Source organism: Salmo salar, chromosome 15 (assembly GCF_965601325.2).
Source record: "Salmo salar chromosome 15, fSalSal1, whole genome shotgun sequence".
In the NCBI taxonomy this organism is placed as follows: domain Eukaryota; kingdom Metazoa; phylum Chordata; class Actinopteri; order Salmoniformes; family Salmonidae; genus Salmo; species Salmo salar.
Genome location: NC_138305.1, coordinates 4010155 through 4035098, shown reverse-complemented (window position 1 = coordinate 4035098; position 24944 = coordinate 4010155). Strand labels below are relative to the sequence as shown.

The 24944-nt window shown below is 42.9% G+C and overlaps 1 protein-coding gene across 1 annotated transcript; it reads right to left on the bottom strand.

The window, feature by feature from the left end:
• Positions 1-320: 320 nt before the first annotated feature.
• Positions 321-23035, bottom strand: LOC106570827 (SEC14-like protein 2). Its single transcript, XM_014143376.3, has 12 exons — positions 22797-23035; positions 20678-20753; positions 13214-13257; positions 12637-12699; positions 11729-11917; positions 11219-11314; positions 11023-11083; positions 8609-8692; positions 8235-8341; positions 4690-4829; positions 4363-4532; positions 321-3943 (listed from the first exon to the last, which is right to left on the bottom strand). Exons 1-12 carry the CDS (start codon positions 23019-23021, stop codon positions 3600-3602), a joined length of 1599 nt encoding a protein of 532 aa, XP_013998851.1. The 5' UTR covers positions 23022-23035; the 3' UTR covers positions 321-3599.
• Positions 23036-24944: the final 1909 nt, after the last annotated feature.

Below are 24944 nucleotides of genomic sequence, written 5' to 3'. Positions count from 1 at the left end.
ACCAAACTACTCAGTAATCTCCTCCATGAAGACTGGGGGTCAGCCTGATGATCCAAACTACTCACTAATCTCCTCCATGAAGACTGGAGGTCAGCCTGATGAACCAAACTACTCAGTAATCTCCTCCATGAAGACTGGGGGTCAGCCTGATGAACCAAACTACTCAGTAATCTCCATGAAGACTGGGGGTCAGCCTGATGAACCAAACTACTCAGTAATCTCCTCCATGAAGACTGGGGGTCAGCCTGATGAAACAAACTACTCAGTAATCTCCTCCATGAAGACTGGAGGTCAGCCTGATGAACCAAACTACTCAGTAATCTGTTTTAACAAACCTTTTTTATTTTGGTACTTATATATTGTATATAGTTTTTTTATGGTGATTTTTATAATCAGCCCTTGGGCTTACAACCACACCTGTATACTGTTTTATTATTATCCGTATTGTTGTTTATCACTTGTTTTCTTTGGTGCAAATAAATTATGCTAAAATTAAACTAAATGCGAAACAGTGACCCCCAGAAAAAAATTATAATAATGAAAACAAAAGTTTACGGTTATTTGAGTGTCAATTTAACATATGTAAATTAACAAGATACCCCTGGGACCCCAAAAGGCCTGTAGTTGCAGAATCGCCCATATACAGCAACAAGCCGCTTCAAATTACTCAACAACATGGAATGTCATTCTAGTGCAGGGGTTCCCAACCTAGGGGGCATGCCCCCTATAGGCGCCAACGTTTCGTGGGAAGGTGGCACAGGACCTTCCTTGATTTGAGTGGTAAAAAAAAAAAAAATGCTTTAAGCTAGCAACAAGCGGTAAAATGCCAGAGGAAGACATGACTCTGATGCACATGGGAATTAATATCTTTGGTTTGTCTCTATAACATTTAGAAGCTAAGCTATGACATTCTAATGCCGAGGAGTCAAAGAAATTGGATCTTATACAAGTAATCTTACACAATGTGTGACTCTATTGCTATCAAATTGATCCATTGATCTATTCACTTTCTGTAAAAGAGAATATGTATAATTCAATTGAGGGTTCATATAAATGATCATAAAACATATTTGGTAACATTTGGGGAACTCGGGTCTAGACTTTATCTTCCTTATCTATTATTCATATGTAAATAGCCTATCTGAAAGATGTCATGAGTCTTGTTAAACTACGTTGAATTACAGGAAATGAGCTTCAAATCAACATTTTCCCTCAAATAAAAAAAGGTCAAGTGGATGGTATATTTAATATAGCTTGGGTTATCTCTGTAAACAGTAATACACGTGAACAAGAACCCCTGCTGTACTGCATTGATGCTTAACCATACAATACTATGTACAGTGGATATTAGCTTTCTCACAGGTCTTGCTTTAATAATACTAAATATAGATTTGTTTTCCCTGAAAATAAAACTACTGGTATGTCAACGTATGGATTTCAAATATTCAACAGAACTGTTTGATGACAAAAAGAAAATACACACTCAAAGTGGCCTGAGGAGGAGGAGAGGAGGAGGAGGAGAGAGAGAGAAAGAGAGATTACTTAGGTTTAGGTTACAATTACTTAGGTTTAAAAATAAGCTCAACTGGACACCTAAGCGGGGCAGTGAATGAACTGAGAGAGAAAGCACGCAGGGCATTCTACGCCATTAAAAAAACCCAATTCAAATTGAAATACCAATTAGCTAAAACGAATTGAATGTGTCATTGAACCAATTGCAATTTATGGCAGCGAGGTGTGGGGTCCACTTGCAAAGATTTTACCCAATGGGACCAACACCTAATTGAAACCCTGCATGCAGAGTTCTGTAAGATTATCCTACATTGTCAGAGAAAAACTACAAACAATGCATGCAGGGCAGAATTAGGACAATATCCACTAACAATAAAACTCCAAAAAGAGCAATAGGCTACCTGTCCTGTTGGGGGAGGACGCAGAGAGCTGTGGGTTGGCAGCGCACTACATTTGTATTTTACCTTTATTTAACTAGACAAGTCAGTTAAGAACAAATTCTTATTTACAATGACGGTCTACCCCGGACAAACCCGGACGACGCTGGGCCAATTGTGCGCCGCCCTTTGAGACTCCCAATCACAGCCAGTTGTGATACTGCCTGGAATTGAACCAGGCTCTGTAGTGACGCCTCTAGCACTGAATTGCAGTGCCTTAGACCGCTGCGCCACTCAGAAGCCCAAAACCGCTGCCTGCCATAAAATGAGGGGCAGTGTCTGACAGACCAACCAACCTGCAATGTCCTCTATGTTATTGTTTAATGTATGGTTATTTATACCCTTGATTATTGTTGTTATTGATTATCCCGTTAATAATCTTGAGTATTATTATTTGAATTATGTTAAAATGGTAAATGTATCACTTAAAGTACACTTTGGCAATATGTACATTGTTACGTCATGCCAATAAAGCAAATTGAGAGAGCGAGAGAGAAACAGAGAGAGAGAGAGAGAGAGAGAGGATGAATCTCTGAAGTCTTTCCTTATTCCTTGAATTTTGATAAGGTTGTTCAGCACTGCAAAATAATACGCCCTGCTCTGTGGCTATGTACCCTGTTCAGCACTGCAAAATAATACGCCCTGCTCTGTGGCTATGTACCCTGTTCAGCACTGCAAAATAATACGCCCTGCTCTGTGGCTATGTACCCTGTTCAGCACTGCAAAATAATACGCCCTGAACAATAACCTTCAATGACGTTCATCTATAGTAGTAGTACGGTCTATGAGATAAAATATCTCTTCCATAAACATACTGTATTATTGTTCAAGTAAGCCAGTTGTTATTGACGTTTTTGTTTGAATACATCTCCATTCCAGGGACCCTGAGTTGTGGAACTCTTGGTTTCTCTTCATCGTACGTCCTAGCTCTGTTCCAGGGCGTTACGTGCAGCTTGCTGATGTTGAAGTCTCAGCATCAGCAAGCCACATGTAACCCCCTGGATCAGAGCTACATACTTTTGTTTGTGAGCAGCATATGGAGCGGTCCATGGTCAGATGAAATCCCTCAGTGCGGACCAGTGGGGTCTGTTTCAGTGCTTTCAAGTTTTCACTGACCATGGTTGGGGATAAGACTCGGGCTTGTGTCCCAAAGTGCACTTTATATGGAATAGGGTGGCATTTGGGACGCACTATAATCTACGACAGGCTAGCAACTCAGTAATCTCGGTTACCTAGAAGTAAAATGATCTCATTTCCTGTTTTACTTCTGGGGGGGACTGCCGTTAACAATTCTGATTAACTTTGTGCAAAGGAAGCGAAGTCTCCTCCTTCCCAAACGGAAACTCTCAGCCAAACCTAATTTCACCAGTGTTTATCATGGCAAAAAAAAGAAAAGATTTTGACTTTGTGGCTGTGGAATCTAGTGGAAACAATTTATCATCTGCACACAGGCTTGAAAATCACTGCAACAGTTTAAGCACCGCCTTCACCCAATCCTGATTTGTCCAAATAATCAATGACGTAAACCCAAAACGAGGAGCTACTGCTGCTTGTAATCATATAATTCTACGTGAGCTTTGACAGATTCTCACCCGTTTCATCTGTCCACGAGAATCTGTCCACGAGAGATTAGCAACTCAGTAACGTCTGTCACGATTGGCTGCTGGCCCCAGATTCCAGCCCACCCCTGTTCTTCAGAGACTGCGATTGGCTGCTAGCCCCCCTTTCTGACCCACCCCTGTTTTTCAGAGACTGCGATTGGCTGCTAGCCCCCCTTTCTGACCCACCCCTATTTTTCAGAGACTGTGATTGGCTGCTAGCCCCAGATTCTGACAGACTCCTGTTCTTCAGGGACTGTGATTGGTTGCTGGGCCCAGATTCCATCCCAATCATATTCTTCAGAGACTGCGATTGGCCGGGGAGCAGGACCTCGACAGTAAAGCTAATGTGTTTGGACTGGAAGATACTGTAGGTGTTGTCAAACCGCAGCACATCTGGAGAAGCAAAAGAAAACAACTTAGATGTCTCTCCTCAGTCAAGTCCTTCTACACCTTGACCATTGCCCTTGTCCTCTTTGGCAGCGTTTACACTAGCAGCCCATTTCTGATCTTTTGCCAAATGATGGCATAAAAGCTGATCTGATTGGTCAAAAGAACAATTAGTGGAAAAAGTTCAGAATTGGGCTGCCTGTGTAAATGCAGCCTTCGTATCCCTGTATGCCAGGCCTGGTTCTCATATGCCCCTGCCCAATTCTCCATGTGTGACTGTAACCTTACAGAGCCGAGCCAAACTGTATAATGTCTAGAACCAAAAATACCCAAGCTAGCACAGTATGGTTTGGTTCAGCATGTTATTGTGAGAAGGGTTTACGTGTGGTCCCTTATGTCGCCCTGTCTGGCTGTCCTGTACTCACAGATTCCAGGCTCGCTGCAGGTGAGAGAGCCGTCCTCAGGCACCAGGTGGGTATTGTATCTCTGGCTGGGAACCACCTCCTGCATCTGCGATGCGTTCTGCCTCTGCCCCATCTTACCCTTCATAAACACCCCAAAGCCGATGTCTGCCCCATCACTGGAAAACTGCCACCTGCATGGGACACACACAGGAAACAGCAGGAAGAAATAGGAATGGATTCATTTTCCTTTTGGCTTACACTATACACAACACACATACAGTAAAAGAAAAAGAATGAGGAACAGAGATGGTGAGGGAGGGATAGAGAGGTTAACAGTTCCCCACTCACCGGAGCACACAGCCAGGGAAGAGTATCTCATACTCCAGTTGCTGTGAGGAGCCTCGGCTGACTGTCAGACACTGTTCATAATCCACCTTCACTGACTCCCTCACGAAGTAGGAAGCAGGTACCGGCCCTGCATAGTGGATCTGGAACACATTGATACAATGTTAGAGGATGGATGGTGTGGGTCCAGCTGAGAAAAATACTATGAAAGTTAGCAGGAAAAATGTTAGAGAAATAAACACTTTTTCTTTTCTTTTGAGGGAAGGAAATAAAAGGATATAAAAAAAAGAAAGGCTTACTTACAACTATGAACATTTCTGAGGTTTCATAGTTTGGAAATGAGAGTCCAGAGTATACGTTTCTGATGTCCGTTGTTTATTTATTTGCATAAAAACAAGAACAGCAAATTTTATTTGACCACACTGACTGTCCTCATTCTACTGGTTAATCTAGTCTTCCTCTGTAGTAACCCGAAACATACATGAGAGGGAGCCCTCAGCCTTCAGCCCTACCAAACACATGAGAGGAAGCCCTCAGCCTTCAGCCCTACCAAACACATGGGAGGGAGCCCTCAGCCTTCAGCCCTACCAAACACATGAGAGGAAGCCCTCAGCCTTCAGCCCTACCAAACACATGAGAGGGAGCCCTCAGCCTTCAGCCCTACCAAACACATGGGAGGGAGCCCTCAGCCTTCAGCCCTACCAAACACATGGGAGGGAGCCCTCAGCCTTCAGCCCTACCAAACACATGGGAGGGAGCCCTCAGCCTTCAGCCCTACCAAACACATGGGAGGGAGCCCTCAGCCTTCAGCCCTACCAAACACATGGGAGGGAGCCCTCAGCCTTCAGCCCTACCAAACACATGGGAGGAAGCCCTCAGCCTTCAGCCCTACCAAACACATGAGAGGGAGCCCTCAGCCTTCAGCCCTACCAAACACATGAGAGGAAGCCCTCAGCCTTCAGCCCTACCAAACACATGGGAGGAAGCCCTCAGCCTTCAGCCCTACCAAACAAATGAGAGGAAGCCCTCAGTGCAACTAAAAACATGAGGGAGCCCTCAGCCCTACCAAACACATGAGAGGAAGCCCTCAGCTCTCAGCGCAACCAAACTCATGACAGGAAGCCTCAGTGGAACCAAAAACATGAGGGAGCCCTCAGCTCAACCAATCAGACAGAAGAATAAAACATTTAAGCACCAGCAGTAACTAAAAGCTACCAACAAGGGGCAGTAAAGGAGTGGTATATTCCATGTGAATGGAGGGAGAGAAAGATGGAGGATGACGGTTCACTCCAACCATGAGAACGTTGTGATTAGCATCAGTCCACAGTTAATTCACACAGGACCACTACATGTCTGGGATCACACAGGACCATTACATGTCTGGGATCACACAGGACCATTACATGTCTGGGATCACACAGGACCATTACATGTCTGGGATCACACAGGACCATTACATGTCTGGGATCACACAGGACCATTACATGTCTGGGATCACACAGGACCATTACATGTCTGGATCACACAGAAAGCCATGGGGAATGTTGAGAGCTGAGCACTAGTGATGCGGTTATATCCACGGGGCAAGTGGCTTTAGGAAAGAGAAAACAAGCTTTACCGATGCGAACTAGATTGAAGGATTCATTCTATCGATGTATGTTATTCTGGTGAGGAAGAGTTTATTTAGTCTTCTAAGGAAACATACAGTATAATGACAGAAGAGAAGCTACACGTGTCTAATTATAGACAAGTTGAAAATAGCCTAACAAAATGTTGGAAATTATAAACAGAAACATAGGCCTATCTAAAAACGTTATGTCAAAAAATCTTTTGGTCATCGCTGACTGTACAGTGTATTTTCTATATTAGTGGTTTGGTGTCAGGTGAGGGCCTGACATTTTCACTTTATCACATATAGTCGTACTGTTGCAGATGGATTATTAGCAATTGCGGGTGGTTGCAGGTGAACAAACTGAGCTCGGGTGCAGACACAAACAGGCCCAAACGCATGTGGCACTGCCAACGGTAAACGTGTTAAAGATGACTTTTCAACTTTGACTGACTGTTGCATAATCTGCCTTGTACACTGTACTGTACACACAGACCCCCTAATCTAATCTCTCTATACAGTAAATAGGTGATGATGTCTGCACGACCTTCCAGCGCCTCACAGTCACAGAAGAAGTTGCAACATTCCACACATAGACTGTAGAACTACTAGAAGTCTTGACCCTTGATATGATAACACTTAGAAACTATATCTGATGAGACTTTGGTCTGAACTCGGCCAACAAGGCGTTAACCTAGTTCAGACCAATGTCTCATCAAACACATTTCAATTGCTTTGTCATGTCTCTACATGCCTCTGGATTGAGCATCAGTTCTTCACGTTCACAGAGAAGTCAACAAGTAAGAAATGCTCCACCAAGTACCTGACCGAAACACTACAAATAAACTAATGGGATAGCTAGAAAGTCAGGGGCTAGACAGCTACCAAGGATAAAAACTAAACTCCTGTTCACGTGTTGAAAATGGCTAAATGACTCAAAAATGGAATGGAAGTAGAGAGTTTCAGTCCTTAGAATCTTAGTCTTCCTGAAGATTCCAAAGTCATTCCAAAAATACTCAAAGATTCCAAGAGTTCTATGAGATTTTCCTGGGCCTCATTTGGAATGACCAAGACCTGTCCTCCTTCCTGCTCCTCATCTCCGGTTAGGAAGACATCTCTACCTATGTATCTACAGAAACATCAGACATAAGATCAGTTTTTCTGGGTAATGAAATTACCAATTTATCAGTCAGCATGTGTCTGCCCAAGCCTGCATCTAGGCAACAACTAACTGCATTTAATGGCATGAAGATGACTAAAGGGCCATTGGCGGTGTTGGCTAGCAGCGAGGTCCAAGGTGAAAAGGTAGGACTGAACTGTAGAGCAAGAAGAAGCAGATCCATGACAGCAACATTGTCTAACATAAAATACCCAATCACCATCAGACTGAACCCCGTGGGAGCAGACCCAAAGGATACCATCTGGAGCTCCTATAAAATCTCAGTGACCAGAAGGAATGAAGAGCCTGTCAAGACTGGTCGTGAATCGTTTCTTGATGCTGTACAGTCCACAATCTCAACGGATCACCCATAGGAGTTCAACTGTCTGACAGAGACTCCTTATCTAGCCCCACTGACAGCAGGATGTAGCTTATAAATCACTAGTCCTACCTACTGCATCTTGTGGTCACAGGCAGCAAAGCAAAGCTGCTCTCATCTCACAGCCTAGTATCTAGTATGCAGCATCCTACTGCAAAACCACTAAGGCAGGTGTGGAGAAACGACTAAATGCTGAAACAGCAAGTCAGAAATGTAGTCACCATGTATGAAAAAACAAAAAGCGCCAAAAGAAAACTACTTAAGAGCAATAATGAGTACAGAATTGAACTCTCCAGCCTATCATTCCAGCTGTAGCAACATGAGAATGGGGATCATGAAAAAACTGCCCCCCCCCCCCCCCCATTAAAAAAGCGTCCCACTTCCTGGTGGTGTGAGCTCACCTTGTTCCTACAGCGAGGGTCCCCGTCAGGGTCGGTGAGTTTCCCTCCGTACGCGGCAGGAAGCTGCTCCGGGTCTATGTAGTTCAACAACACCTCCTGCCAGTTGGCTGCACAACACACAGGTGAGGAGAGAGAGAGACAGATGTTACCATTTCAGTCATTTAGGAGAAGCTTATTCTGAGCGGATAACAGTTAGTACATGCATAACCTTCATCTACATGTAGGGTTAAGATGGGTATACATACTGTATGTATTCACAACTTAGTGTGAGGCTAATAGAAATGGCATCCATAGAGCTGACAATTCTTTACTCAGCATTCTAGAACAGTACATTTTTATGGGAACATTCCGATGTCAATAAGGAAGTGTCTCACCCCCCAGGATGATGATCTTGTTGCGGGTGATCTCACTCAGGAAGTGCTTGATGAGGTTGTAAGCCACAGGGAAGAGCTTAGGGGCTGAGGAGAGGTGGAGGGGAGAAAGGACCATGTAAACGACAGTATGGTGCGATACACTGGTGTCTCATACAGGTTTAAGAGATGTGAGTCACAGTTGCGCAGCGGCAGAGGCGTCACTACAGATCTGGGTTCGATCCCGGGCTGTGTCGCAGCCGGCCGCGACCGTGAGGCGGCGCACAATTGGTCCAGCGTCGTCCGGGTTAGGGGAGGGTTTGGCCGGCTGGGACGTCCTTGTCCCATCGCACTCTAGCGACTCCTTGTGGCGGGCCAGGCGCATGCAAGCTGACTTCAGTCGCTAGCTGTACGGTGTTTCCTCCCACACATTGGTGCGGCTGGCTTCCGGGTTAAGTGAGCAGTGTGTCAAGAAGCAGTGCAGCTTGGCATGGTCGTGTTTCGGAGGGCGCACGGCTCTCGACCTTCGCATCTCCCAAGTGCATACGGGAGTTGCAGCAATGGGACAAGACTGTAACTACCAATTAGATATCACTAAATTAGGGGAAAAAAGGGGCCAAAAGTATCACATAATATACACAGTTAAAGTCGGAAGTTTACATACACTTAGTTTACATACACTTAGTTGTTAACAAACTATAGTTTGGACATCTACTTTGTGCATGACATAAGTAATTTTCCCAACATTTGTTTACAGACAGATCATTTCACTTATAATTCACTGTATCACAATTCTAGTGGGTCAGAAGTTTACATACACTACGTTGACTGTGCCTTTAAACAGCTTGGAAAATTCCAGAAAATGATGTCATGGCTTTAGATGCTTCTGATAGGCTAATTGACATTATTTGAGTCAATTGGAGGTGTACCTGTGGATGTATTTCAAGGCCTACCTTCAAACTCAGTGCCTCTTTGCTTGACATCATGGGAAAATCAAAAGAAATCAGCCAAGACCTCAGAAAACATCTGGTTCATCCTTGGGAGCAATTTCCAAACACCTGAAGATACCACGTTCATCTGTACAAACAATAGTACGCTAGTATAAACACCATGGGACCAAGCAGCCGTCATACTGCTCAGGAAGGAGACGCATTCTGTCTCCTAGAGATGAACGTACTTGGGTGCGAAAAGTGCAAATCAATCCCAGAAATACAGCAAAGGACCCTGTGAAGATGCTGAAGGAGACGGGTACAAAAGTATCTATATCCACAGTAAAACGAGTCCTATAACGACATAACCTGAAAGGTCGCTCAGCAAGGAAGAAGCCAATGCTCCAAAACCGCCATAAAAAAGCCAGACTACGGTTTGCAACTGCACATGGGGAAAAATATCGTACTTTTTGGAGAAATGTCCTCTGGTCTGATGAAACAAAAATAGAACTGTTTGGCCATAATGACCATCATGATGTTTGGAGGAAAAAGGGGGAGGATTGCAAGCCGAAGAACACCATCCCAACCGTGAAGCACAGGGATGGCAGCATCATCTTGTGGGGGTGCTTTGCTGCAGGAGGGACTAGTGCACTTCACAAATAGATGGCATCATGAGGGAGGAAAATTATGTGGACATATTGAAGCAACATCTCAAGACATCAGTCAGGAAGTTAAAGCTTGGTCGCAAATGGGTCTTCCAAATGGACAATGATCCCAAGCATACTTCCAAAGTTGTGGCAAAATGGCTTAAGGACAACAAAGTCAAGGTATTGGAGTGGCCATAAGAAAGCCCTGACCTCAATCTTATAGAAAATGTGTGTGCAGAACTGAAAAAGCGTGTGCGAGCAAGGAGACCTACAAACCTGACTCAGTTACACCAGCTCTGTCAGGAGAAATGGGTCAAAATTCACCCAACTTATTGGGGGAGGCTTGTGGAAGGCTAACCGAAACGTTTGACCCAAGTTAAACAATTTAAAGGCAATGCTAACAAATACTAATTGAGTGTATGTAAACTTCTGACCCACTGGGAATGTGATGAAAGAATAAAAGCTGAAATAAATCATTCTCTCTACAATTATTCTGACATTTCACATTCTTAAAGTAAAGTGGTGATCCTAACTGACCTAAGACAGGGCATTTTTACTAGGATTAAATGTCAGGAATTGTGAAAAACTGAGTTAAAATTTATTTGGCCAAGGTGTATGTAAACTTCCGACTTCAACTGTATATATATATATATTAAATAAAGAGATGTGAGACACACTACACAGGTCGGTTTACCACTGTGATACTAAGACACAGATACACCTGAACTTGCTCACCCGATTCACATAATCAAGGGCTTGACGATCAGTTGACAAGTTGATTCAGGTGTGCTAGCTGTGGAACGGTAGGGGGTCCCCGAGAAAAGGTTTGAAAACCCACTGTGCTAGTGGTGATGAAACGTACCTTTGATGACAAACAGTCTCTTGAGGCCCTCTGGGTAATTGTCTTCAAACATGGTCAGGATCTGTAGAGGTACAACAACAACACAACGATCACACAGTATCATCACATTCACACTCTGGATTCAACAGAACAGTGTGTGTGTGTGTGTGTGTGTGTGTGTGTGTGTGTGTGTGTGTGTGTGTGTGTGTGTGTGTACCTCTCCGTAAGTCTCGATGGCAGGCTTCCATAAATGTTTGAGACCCAGACCATCACAGTCATAGATCATAGTGATGGCTTCAACATGTCTCCCCAACTACAGCAGAGAGAAAGAAACAGAGACAGAGGGAGAGAGAGAGAGAGAGAGAAAGAGAAAGAGGGAAGGAGAGAGAGAGAGAAAGAGAGAGAGATTGAGCGAGAGAGCGATGGAGAGAGTATCAAAGTGTCATCTCAGATCTGTAACCCTAGGTTTTCAACAAGGATGACAAAGATTCTAGACAGAAACACTTCATTAGCGGTATCTAATCTCAGTAAGGTTAGTGCCAGGAGTTTGTATCTAATCTCAGTAAGGTTAGTGCCAGGAGTTTGTATCTAATCTCAGTAAGGTTAGTGCCAGGAGTTTGTATCTAATCTCAGTAAGGTTAGTGCCAGGAGTTTGTCCTGGTCAGGTCATACTGTATGTTCAGGAACAACTCCAGGCCCTCCACATATGAATGAAACCCTCTCATACCCTCTCAGACTGCAGCTCACACTCCTTCTGCAGAATCTCACAGTCTCTGATCTTAGACTTGATGAAGTCCTGTTTAGACGCTGATAGGAAGAGGCCCTTGGGGTCCACGGGGCCGATGACATCCCACCAGATGGGGCTTCCCTCACGGTCGTACCCACACATCCCACCTGACAGGTACTTCTCTATCACCTGGACACAAATACAATGGTAACACATTATTAATACCATGGTAACCCACCATTAATACCATGGTAACACATTATAAATACCATGGTAACACATTATAAATACCATGGTAATGAACTATTAATACCATGGTAACACACTATTAATACCGTAGTAACACACTATTAACACCACGGTATCACATTATAAATACCACGGTAACGAACTATTAAGACCACGGTAACCCACTATTAGTACCACGGTAACACACTATTAATACCACGGTAACACACTATTAATACCACGGTAACACACTATTAATACCACGGTAACACACTATTAATACCACGGTAACACACTATTAATACCACGGTAACACACTAATACCACGGTAACACACTAATACCACGGTAACACACTATTAATACCACGGTAACACACTATTAATACCACGGTAACACACTATTAATACCACGGTAACACACTATTAATACCACGGTAACACACTATTAATACCACGGTAACACACTATTAATACCACGGTAACACACTATTAATACCACGGTAACACACTAATACCACGGTAACACACTAATACCACGGTAACACACTATTAATACCACGGTAACACACTATTAATACCACGGTAACACACTATTAATACCACGGTAACACACTGCAATAGCCATGAGAACACATTATTGATAGCATGGTAACACACTATTAATACAAGAGAGCGGTACCTCTGGAGGCTGCCATTCTGTGGTGATTGTGTCTGCGTTCATGTGCCTCCTGAAGTCAAGGTGCTGAAATAAAACATGGTACAACAGTTTTTACATGTAATAGCATGTTCTTTGCACCCCCCCCCCCCCCCCCCCTCCCTCGCTCTAACGCAGGCATGCAAGCACGCACACACGCTCACACAGACAGGAGAACAGTGAGTATAGTGAGTTAAGTGGATCAGTCAGACTGCCAGAGTGACTAATACCTGCATAAATACCCCCTCAGCATGAAAGGGGTATCAAATACCACCTGACATAATGGTACAGCAGGCTAAAAGGTTTCATCACATTAATGTTCCGCATTAGGTTAAATGCCGTTTTGTGAGCAGCACTTTTATGTGACACAATCCCTGCTATTTTCCATGGGCTTTCCCCCACATTATTTCAGATGGCTTGTGTTAGGCTGGCTGGACAAACCACTGGTCACACTAGGGCTAATCTAATGGTACCATTGACAATATACAACAGATAGACAATAGCCATATAGCTACATGTTTCAATAAGAACAACATAGGAGAGGGTGGACTGGGATGGTTACCTTTCTCAGCATGGCCTCTGATTTGGTGACATTGAAGTTCCTGGCTGAGAGGAGAAAGAGAAGGGGCCAGAGGGAAAGGGGGAGAGAGGAGGGGCCAGAGAGAAAGGGGGAGAGAGAAGATGAGAAGAAAGAGGAGGGGGGTGTGAATAATAGCTATGGTTGTAGATAACAGCTGATGGTGATTGGGAATGTGTGTGTGTGTGTGTGTGTGTGTGTGTGTGTCTGTTATTCAACATGTATTATGTCTATTTGAGAAACACAGAGCATCTTTGTCCTCCGCAACTAATGTTAAAAACATTATCAACAGACGACTACTAGCAAACAAACAGGAAATGACCCCAAGTCCCCTTTTCGTTCATGAGAAGACGATGAGAGGCACTGGCTGTGTCCAAAATAGCTCCCTTTTCCATATTTAGTGCACTACTTATGGGCCCTGGTCAAAAGAAGTGCACTGAAGAGGGAATAGGGTGCCATTTGAGTGCACTAGAGGGAATAGGGTGCAAGTTGAGTTCACTAGAGAGGGAACAGGGTTCCATTTGGAACACACATTGACTGTCAGCTATGGCTGTGACTGTGAAGAATTAGTTTCCATCAGGGTTGGGCCTAATTCAAATTGAAGGCATGTGACTTGAATTTTACGTTCAGAAATTTACAACTTTTTAAATAAATAGCTTCTACTTGTCACTTTATTGAGAAGTCATTGAAAATGAATGTCCTTTTTTTCTATTATTGAATTGTGATTTTAGTTTACTTCCTGAATTGACTGCCTTCAATTATAATTGGCTGAAACCCTGGTTATCATCTCTCTTTATATACCCAGACATTGCATTTATTCCTCACTCTGGGTTTCAGCCAATGAGCAGGGCAGAGCTGGTTGTGTCACCATGACAACAGACTATCGCTAGCCTCCATTAAAGATGGGAATCTGCGCCACTGGCCACCCCATCACCATTGTTTTTGTTGCCAAACTGAGCAACAGCGTGGGAGAAAAAATTGCAGCACAGGTGCTCTTCTATCGCTCGTGTAATGATGTCAGAGGGTAAAAAAAACTGTTGGTTGTTTGCAGTAACTTCTTTGTTGTTGTAAAATTGCAAACAGACGTGGCTGTTTCACCATGAAAGATTCCAGCTTGAAGGGTCCTTTAGGAGATTAAAAGCAGCTGGTCGCCTGCCTGAGGCTTCCTTCCACTGTGTGCCAAAACCTTATATCAGACCTCCCACTTACAGTAGCAGCACTGTACAGTACTGGCCCAGAAGTACTGACACAGAAGTACTGACCCAGAAGGGATAGGAGAGGATGCCAAGCAGCCTATCTAATACTCTAGCTAAGGTGATTAAATGGCCAGCTGACAGCAGCGGTCAGTGGCTGTGTCCTAAATGGCATGCTATTACCTATATTGCTATAATAGTGCTTAACATGATTTTTTAATGACTACCTCATCTCTGTACCCCACACATACGATTACCTGTAAGGTCCCACAGTCAAGCAGTGAATTTCAAACACAGATTCAACCACAAATACCAGGGAGGTTTTCAAATGCCTCACAAATAAGGTCACCTAGTGGTAGATGGGTAAAACAAAAAAAAGCAGACAGTGACTAACCCTGGTGAAGTAATTAATTACACTTTGGATGGTGTATCAATACAGCCAGTCAGTACAAAGATACAGGCGTCCTTCCTAACTCAGTTGCCCGAGAGGAAGGAAACCGCTCAGGGATTTCACCATGAGGTCAATGGAGACTGGCAGCTTCATTAAATAGTACCGGCAAAACACCAGTCTCAACGTCAACAGTGAAGAGGCGACTCCGGGATGCTGGCCTTCAGTACAGTAACACAGACACCGGACAGAGGAACTCTGCCTAGAAGGCCAGCATCCCGGAGTCGCCTCTTCACTGTTGACGTTGAGACTGGTGTTTTGAGGGTACTATTTAATTAAGCTGCCAATTGAGGACTTGTTTCTCAAACTAGACACTAATGTACTTCTCATCTTGCTCAATTGTGCACCGGGGCCTCCCACTCCTCTTTCTATTCTGGTTAGAGCCGGTTTGCGCTGTTCTGTGAAGGGAGTAGTACACAGCATTGTAGGTGATCTTCAGTTTCTTGGCAATTTCTCGCATGGAATAGCCTTCATTTCTCAGAACAAGAATACACTGACGAGTTTCAGAAGAAAGTGCTGTATTTCTGATCAATTTGATGTTATTTTAATGGACAAAAAACGTGCTTTTCTTTCAAAATCAAGGACATTTCTAAGTGACCCCAAACTTTTGAACGGTACTGCATGTAAATTAGATATTTATGTATTTCATTTTCAATAAATCTGCAAGAATTTCTAAAAACATGTTTCACTTTGTCATTATGGGGTATTGTTTGTGGATGGGTGAATATTTTTTTTTAAATCCATTTTGAATTCAGGCTGTAACACAACAAAACATGGAAAAGGTCAAGGGGTATGAATACTTTCTGAAGGCAATGTAGTTACCATGTTTCACATTGGATTTATGAACTACCAAAAGGGAAAACGTTTTTAATCCTGATGACGCTCTGCACACACAAGCTCGTTAGCTAGCTAGCTAGCTGTGGTCCAATGTTAAGCCAACTCTCGGAATTTCAAAGACATTCAAAGTTCCTCGATAGAAGCCGCTCCTCCGAAGGTATAATTGTATGGGCCTAATTCAGATAATGCATGTCATAACAAGATGCTCAGGGCTTCAAGAAAAGCCTCCTCCTTCACCCTCTCTCACCAACTGGAGAAATTTCAGTCACATCTCGCGCCCTACACTCTGTCCATCTCGCATGTAAACAACTAGGCTACAGCTTGCCCGCTCCATAGCAAGATGCTTTATCCGAACAGATTGGTAGTAATTTAATGTCGACCTAAATGTGATTTCAGAGGTTTAAAAAGGAACATAAAGGAATGATATAAACCTGTACTTTTTTGGGGGTTCAGAACTTTATTTTGCAGGTCGGAACAGAAATGCAGAATGGAACCAAAAAAATGACGGTTCCATTCAGAATGAAACGATTGGAGAATAATTTAGGTTCCAACACCAGTTCTTAGCTCTTCAGGGCTCTAAAGCGGACCTTTTTTACAAGGAGCACATGTGCGCTTAAAGTTTTTAAAAAATGTAGGCGCACAAAGAAATTCAGGAGCACCACATTTCAGGTTATAAATACTGCATCACCCATCTCATATGTATATACTGTATTCTATACCACTGTATCTTAGTCCAATGCCGCTCTAACATATATGTATATATTCTTAATCCATTCCTTACTTAGATTTACGTGTATATGTTGTGAAACTGTTAAGATACTACTTGTTAGATATTACTGCACTGTGGGAGCTAGAAACACAAGCATTTCGCTACGCCCACAATAATATCTGCTAAACACGTGTATGCGACCAATACATTTAATTTGAAAGCTAAAATCCTTTTTTCTAGCACACTGGTGGTCCTAAATTAAAATTCCAGGTCACACAACAAAATACCTAGGCTCATATGTGAGCAAAATGGTTGCACTGTAGAACCCTGCTGTTATTGCAGGACTTTGACTGTGGAAAATCACCTTCCCAGTCAGCATATTGTGCGTATTGAATATTCTAATTACATTTTACAGCCTAAACTATGGACTGTGCATCCATTAAATGGGTTATCAGCCTACTCAGTAACACCCACTGAACCCAATTAGCTCTGAATGGTCAATACACAAAGGCTGCATCTAGACAGGCAGCCCAATTCTGATATTTTTTCCAGTAATTGGTCTCTTGACCAATCATATCAGATATTTTCACGTCAGATCTTTGTCAAAGCTGATCTGATTGGTCAAAAGAATTGGGCTGCCTGTCTAAACGCAGTCGTAGTCGTTGACTGGTGGGCTAATGTGGCTGATTTCAAACTGCCTTCAGAGTCCTGCCTTAGATTAGCCTATACATCCACCATGAGTAAAGGCTTGGAGGTAAGGATGACAGCAGTGGTGTAGCCTAAAGGCGATACTGTATCAATAATATGCAAAAAGCGGACACTGATGTGGTGTTTCCAACAGCAAGGCTCAGTGCAACATGGCAGTGACTGACATTCTCTATAAAAGGTTTTTCTTTCTTTCTTTAATGTCGAAATAAACATGTCTCCAGCCCCATATGAAACACTCACAACCTAAAAATATGTTTGTACATTGTACAATCAATTGGTGAGAGTGAGAGCCTCAAATATCACATTCATTTGTACATATCCACTGTATACATAAACTGAGGCAAAGTTGTTTCCTGTTTCAGTCACGTCATTGGTCACATTCCTGTGGGTCAAACAAAACACCCTTGTGATTGGTTGACGATAGATCCTCCCACTATGCAGGTCAATGGCTGCAGGATGAAGTTGGTGAAGAGCAACTGTTAAAACTTGGAGTCAAAACTACATTTCCCTTTGATCACATGATTTTTGTTCACGCAGTTGACAGGTAGGCACGAGACGGACAATTTTTATCCCTCGTAATGCAAAACACTTTGAAAGGGGACTTGACAAAAGCCCATTGACAGTTGGTATTCAGCAGTCATAAAGTATGCCTTATTTACTTTGAAGAACTACTAAAATAGTGATTTAGTCAGACAGCAGCTCTATAGAGATGAGATGATGACTTGGAATGAAATAATAAAGTTATCAAATGAAAACTAATGTAATATACACAACTGAAATATTTGATTACAGTAAAGTCATGTGAGTAAATGAAGATTATTAAGTGATCAGCAGTAATAGGCAGTCCCTACCATCATGGGACTTGTATTGATTGTTTTATTCAGTGTTGTTACAGCATTCAACCCACATAATGCATAGCGCAACAACAAAAAATCCTCGAAAATGAAATTGAAAACCGTGAATATTTTTTTGAATAATCAAAACGGACCTCAAAAAGCACTAATCGCTCAGCACTAGTAGCTGTAATGAATTACATTTAGATCCACGGGCCTACAAAATGGGGGCTGTGGTCGAGTTGCCGATCCCTGGTCTAGACAGACTGACCATTACCTCTGAGTGATGTTGCTATGCAACGCCAGACTTGTTCAATGTTTGCGTGGAAGAATAAAAAAAGGAGGTCAACAACCTCTCGGTTCACCCCGTCCTCCTGTCACATGGGTCACAATAGTGTATGTCCCCTGAAATCTGTTGGATGAAGTCTACAGTAACACAGCTACATATCTTTATTCTCTATACAAAATGTCAGTGATTTCCCATGTCATGGCTCTTTCACAACGCAGCAGGCGACTGGTGCAATAATTTGCCTTGGATTCAAATGTCTTTCCACTTTTTTTTAACACGTTCTCATTTACAGCAACGACCTGGGGAATAGTTACAGGGGAGAGGAGGGGGATGAATGAGACAATTATAAGATGGCGATGATTAGGTAGCTGTCACGTCCTGACCAGTATAGAGGATTATTTGTATTATTTGGTCAGGGCGTGGCATGTTTGTTTTGTATGGTGGGTTTTTTTTGTGTATAGCTTAGAGGGGTGTGTTATTTATGTCTTCTGGGGTTTTGTGGTGTATGTTTTAGTATGAGTAGGTTCTAGATTAAGTTTTCTATGTGCAGGTTTGGTTGCTGGACTCTCAATTGGAGGTAGGTGTTTCTAGTTGCCTCTGATTGGGAGTCCTATAAGTAGGTGTGTGTTTTGTTTGTCACTTGTGGGTAGTTGTATGTTAGCACTGCTTTTGTTTAGCCTGCTACACTGTTCCTGTCGTGAGTTTTGTTTATTGTTTTTTCCTCGTGTTCACATTCTAAATAAAAGATGATGAGCACGCAATCCTCTGCATATTGGTCCACTTTGTCCGACAGCGATTTCAACATATCTTCTGACGAAGAGGTTTGTGACAGTAGCCATGAAGATACAGTATGAGGGCCAGATTGGGAGTTTAGCCAGGCGACCCGGGTTAACACCCCTACTCTGATAAGTGCCATGGGATGTCTCAGCTTTTAAAGAACCTTTGTGAACCATGATAATTGCCCTCTCTCCCTTAACCTGTTTTACAGGTTTAATGTGCATCGCCCTAAATAACACAGAGAGCCTGTGTGAGTTCAGCCCAGTCCCATCTACTCTTCCTGGGGTCCACAAACACAAAACATGACAAGTAACAAAACACTGGTACACTAACAGACAAGGACAGACACTCACATTTAAAATACTAAAGAACTAAAGAATACAAACAATACTCTCACTCTGTGTTTTTACTACAACCTGTCACTCTCTGTGTTTTTACTACAACCTGTCACTCTCTGTGTTTTTACTACAACCTGTCACTCTCTGTGTTTTTACTACAACCTGTCACTGCCTGTGTTTTTACTACAACCTGTCACTGCCTGTGTTTTTACTACAACCTGTCACTCCCTGTGTTACTACAACCTGTCACTCCCTGTGTTACTACAACCTGTCACTCCCTGTGTTACTACAACCTGTCACTCCCTGTGTTACTACAACCTGTCACTCCCTGTGTTACTACAACCTGTCACTCCCTGTGTTACTACAACCTGTCACTCCCTGTGTTACTACAACCTGTCACTCCCTGTGTTACTACAACCTGTCACTCCCTGTGTTACTACAACCTGTCACTCCCTGTGTTACTACAACCTGTCACTCCCTGTGTTACTACAACCTGTCACTCTGTGTTACTACAACCTGTCACTCCCTGTGTTACTACAACCTGTCACTCCCTGTGTTACTACAACCTGTCACTCCCTGTGTTACTACAACCTGTCACTCCCTGTGTTACTACAACCTGTCACTCCCTGTGTTACTACAACCTGTCACTCCCTGTGTTACTACAACCTGTCACTCCCTGTGTTACTACAACCTGTCACTCCCTGTGTTACTACAACCTGTCACTCCCTGTGTTACTACAACCTGTCACTCCCTGTGTTACTACAACCTGTCACTCCCTGTGTTACTACAACCTGTCACTCTCTGTGTTACTACAACCTGTCACTCGACTAATCGACTAATCAACTCTAGACCACAGACACTCTAACAATATCCATGTCCAAGCTAAACAACTTGGTTTCTAAATGTTCTCTCTTTCTCAAACTCTTCCCCCATAACACCCAACTGAAGGCATTTACTGTTAGCAGGTTTTGTAACTTCCCTAAAGGTTGGTTTCTATTTGAAAAGCTGTTGGTTACTTCTATGTGTTGAAAAACTGTTGAGAAATACAAGTTTCAACTGCTGAAATTGTTGTGTTCAAACTACAATATCTGTGCCTGCTTTTTCTGCGTGTTCAATGTGACTTCTTCAGTAGCTTATCCCAGTAACCCAGCTAGACCTGAGAGTTTGTCCATAGACATACATGCATGGTCTTATTAACAGCCTTACAGCTCTCGTATCAGAATATTATATTAGTCCAACTCCAAGCCCACCACCACGCCATGATGAAGCAACAGTTGTAGTTAGCCTCAGTCTCCCACCAACTTTAGTTTACCTCACCTCTGAGCCAGCGCAACAGGAAGTGGTCATGATGAGCAGGAAGTAGCGGAAGAACATCCTGAATCCTCTCTCGAAACTGCCCAAGGATGAAACGGGGTGGCAGTGATAGAGAGAGAGAGAGGCCAAAGGTGTGTTAGTGATGGACACGGGTTTAGTTGTAAACATGAATGAACATTATTACATGAAAATTAATTGTTATAAGAAAATCACAGACACTTGTCTAAAATCACATGCAATCCACCTCAAAATGTGGAAGTGAATCTATTCTTACACATTAAAACAAAGCGGACAGGTCAAAATAAATTCAATAGTGTGACTTCTGAAGGAAATTCCTATTGTCAGTCATAGGTTAACAATCTCAAAAATAAGTCCACTAGAGAGCATACTCAGATATCAAGTTTAATTTCATAAAATAAGACAGATGAAAGCATAATCATACACACTGCCTCAATCTGTGACACCGCTGTCACACGTCTGTTGATTCTGGCATATTAAATGTGGTATGTAGAGATACATAGATAACACAAACAATCAGATAGCTGCTTGTATGTTTGAGCTTTGCGTGATATAAACATAAACACATGACAATATTAGAAAGTTGACATAAAGGACAATAACGAACCAAGACTGGAGATACTCAATTCCATACGGTATAAATAATGTTACATAATATCTTGAGAATTAATTCATGAAATAATAGGCCTCCAGGAGGTAAATGGAAAATCCAGTTAGGTTTAAGTCAGAATTATGAGATAGTAAGTCTGGATCATGGACATTGAATAGTCCTGCAGGTCTACCCCTTTTAAAACGGGCAATCTGGGTTTCAAACAATAACAAAGCATTTACCCCCGCCACTTTATTTGGTAAACAGCTGAGGGAATGTTGCATGAGAGATGTAACCACTCTCAAATACATAGACGCAAGGAATCTCGAATATGGATGCAAGGACTAACCATCCATGATATCAAAATGATAGTTTTAACCATGTTTTGAAGCTATACAGTGTTTGTTTACAATTACATTGTTTACAAACAATTGAGTAAACAAGCATAGATTTGGGGTTCGGATGGGTTAAGACCGTTGCTCACGTGGCATTTCTAAGTTACATTCTTCAAGAATCAATGGCTATATAGTAATAATTTAAAAGTCCAAAAATGGATGTACCAATCCCAGATTGCCCCTTTAATGGATAGAATTGTATTCATTAATTCTGATGTCAACTAGATGTCATCAAACAGGCACCCAACTCGCATCAACAAAACATCTCTAATCCATTTATATGGAACATATATCACCACAAACTCTCTGTCTTATTTTCCATCCTCCCCATGATTCAGAATATATACATTTCATAGTCATGGCATCTTCGTTAAAGTGCTATTGAAGATTGAAATCCAGAAGAACAAAAAAATGTGTGGATTGTTCCATCCTCCCCTGATTCAGAATACATCATGTTCATAGTCATGGATGGAATGCTTGGTTCAATAGCTATTGACGGCAGAATACCGAATATCCAACATGAAACTAATTTGACCTTGGTGCTCTCGCCTACACTCCAACAGTAATTTGATATCTGTGAGTAGCAGCGCATTTACGTTAGCAGCCGATAAAGATTAGGGTAGGGGATATAGGCTACTGAATATAGCCTATTCACGTCGCAGTTGGTGCAGCTATTGCGCTGTTTCTCCTGCATGTTGTTGGAAGACCAAGGCAAAAGTAATATGACGTTTGGCACACACAAGTTATGCTTTTTGATAATTATATATTGATTTAACGTGAGCATTTTTCTCCAATAAACAAATTACTTGCATGAACACGTGGTTTTGTTTAGGCATTTTAGTTTGACATTTGCCAATGTGAAACCAACTTGATCAAATTAAGCTCTGTGAACCGAACTAGGCGTATAGCTCTGAACTGGGTGAAAACGCCCTTACAGAGAAACTTCATGGAGAACGACATGATGAAATAATATTCTATTGGTAGTTACAATTAACTGTAGCCATATGTTTTCTAGGTTCCGGGTGTTACCGTCCTCAACAGTATCGGCGATTGGCACATCGACAAACAGAAATAATTGGTACACAAATACAGAAATGTAGCCTACAATACAGATATTCACCTCTTCCAATGCAACAGACTGCTTCGGGCTGAGGTCGCCAACCCTGCCGCTCATCACGTCTGTCAAAGCACACAACCACACACACACAAAAATATGTTTTTCTGGCGTCAATGGAAGTTGAAGAACGACACGCTGCTGTCCTAGTCGCTGGACTGACTGCAGTCGGTCTGTCACGGTACCGTACTGTATGATGCTGCTCGACGGGGGCGCTGTTCTCTTCTCCATAACTGTCTGTCATGTCGTAAATGTGTAAATTCCAGAGGAAACTCCCACACCCTGACTTGCCTAGTTAATTAAAGCTTACACATTGGGCAGAAGCCAAACATTTTACTCCACTTAGCAGACGCTCTTCTCCAGAGCGACTGGGGTTAAGCGCATTACTCAAGGACACATTTGTAGATTTTTCACATAGTCAGCTCGGGGATTCGAACCAGCAACATTTCAGTTATTAACCCAACGCTCTTAACCGCCAGGCTACGACCAACATTCACATTGTGTAAAATCAGAATTAAACATGCAATCACAAGTTTAGTCGAACCCTTTCAGGTTGGTGGCAGAACAATAGGGGAGTTCTTCTAGAGTGCCAGAAAAATAAGCCTCTATTTACATGTTGCTTATGATTGCATTTCACACTACTTTTGGATTTGAACTGGATTTTAAGGCTCGTATGAATGTCCTGCTTAATATAATGTTTGTGTCAACATTGCAAATCAACTGCATTACACTTTAAAAAAAACACTTCTACTTCCACCAGTAAAATGGCTCTAAGGCTAGCTTTTGCTACAATCAATCAATCAAACAAATGTATTTATAAAGCCCTTTTTACATCAGCTGATGTCACAAAGTGCTGTACAGAAACCCAGCCTATAACCCCAAACAGCAAGCAATGCAGATGTAGAAGCACGGTGGCTAGGAAAAACTCCCTAGAAAGGCCAGAACCTAGGAAGAAACCTAGAGAGGAACCAGGCTCTGAGGGGTGGCCAGTCCTCTTCTGGCTGTGCCGGGTGGAGATTATAACAGAACATGGCCAAGATGTTCAAATGTTCATAGATGACCAGCAGGGTCAAATAATAATAATCACAGTGGTTATAGAGGGTGCAACAGGTCAGCACCTCAGGAGTAAATGTCAGTTGGATTTTCATAGCTGATCATTCAGAGTTAGAGACACCAGGTGCGGTAGAGAGAGAGTCCAAAACAGCAGGTCTGGGACAGGTAGCACATCCAGTGAACAGGTCAGGGTTCCATAGCCTCAGGCAGAACAGTTGAAACTGGAGCATCAACATGACCAGGTGGACTGGGGACAGCAAGGAGTCATCAGGACAGGTAGTCCTGAGGCATGGTCCTAGGGCTCAGGTCCTCCAAGAGAAGAGAGAAATAGAGAGAGAGAGAGAGAGAGAGAGAGAGAGAGAGAGAGAGAGAGAGAGAATTAGAGGGAGCATACTTAAATTCACACAGGACACCAGATAAGACAGGAGAAATACTCCAGATATAACAGACTGACCCTAGCCCCCGACACAAACTATTGCAGCATAAATACTGGAGGCTGAGACAGGAGGGGTCGGGAGACACTGTTGCCCTGTCCGATGATACCCCCGGACAGGGCCAACCAGGCAGGGTATAACCCCACCCACTTTGCCAAGGCACAGCCCCCACACCACTGGAGGGATATCTTCAGAACACCAACTTACCATCCTGACACAAGGCCGAGTATAGCCCATGAAGTCCTCCCCCATGGCACGAACCCGAGGGGGGCTCCAACCCAGACAGGAAGATCACATCAGTGACTCAACCCACTGAAGTGACGCACCCCTCCTAGGGACAGCGTGGAAGAACACCAGTAAGCCAGTGACTCAGCCCCTGTAATAGGGTTAGAGGCAGAGAATCTCAGTGGAGAGAGGGGAACCGACCATATCAATGAGCATTACCATTCTAGCTAACAACTGCAGCCCAAAATAGTTATTTTGCAAAGATCACAACCAAATATAATCTTAGCGCTGTTCAAGCAAGAAACAAAACATCATTGTATGCATATGAGCACCCAAAGAGGTTATTTTGTTAAGTAATATAGGCTATGTTGAATGGGCTTTCTTACTGGCGCCAAGTCTTACGAGTCTGTGCATGACGTCAATGTGTGGCGTACTGGAAAAG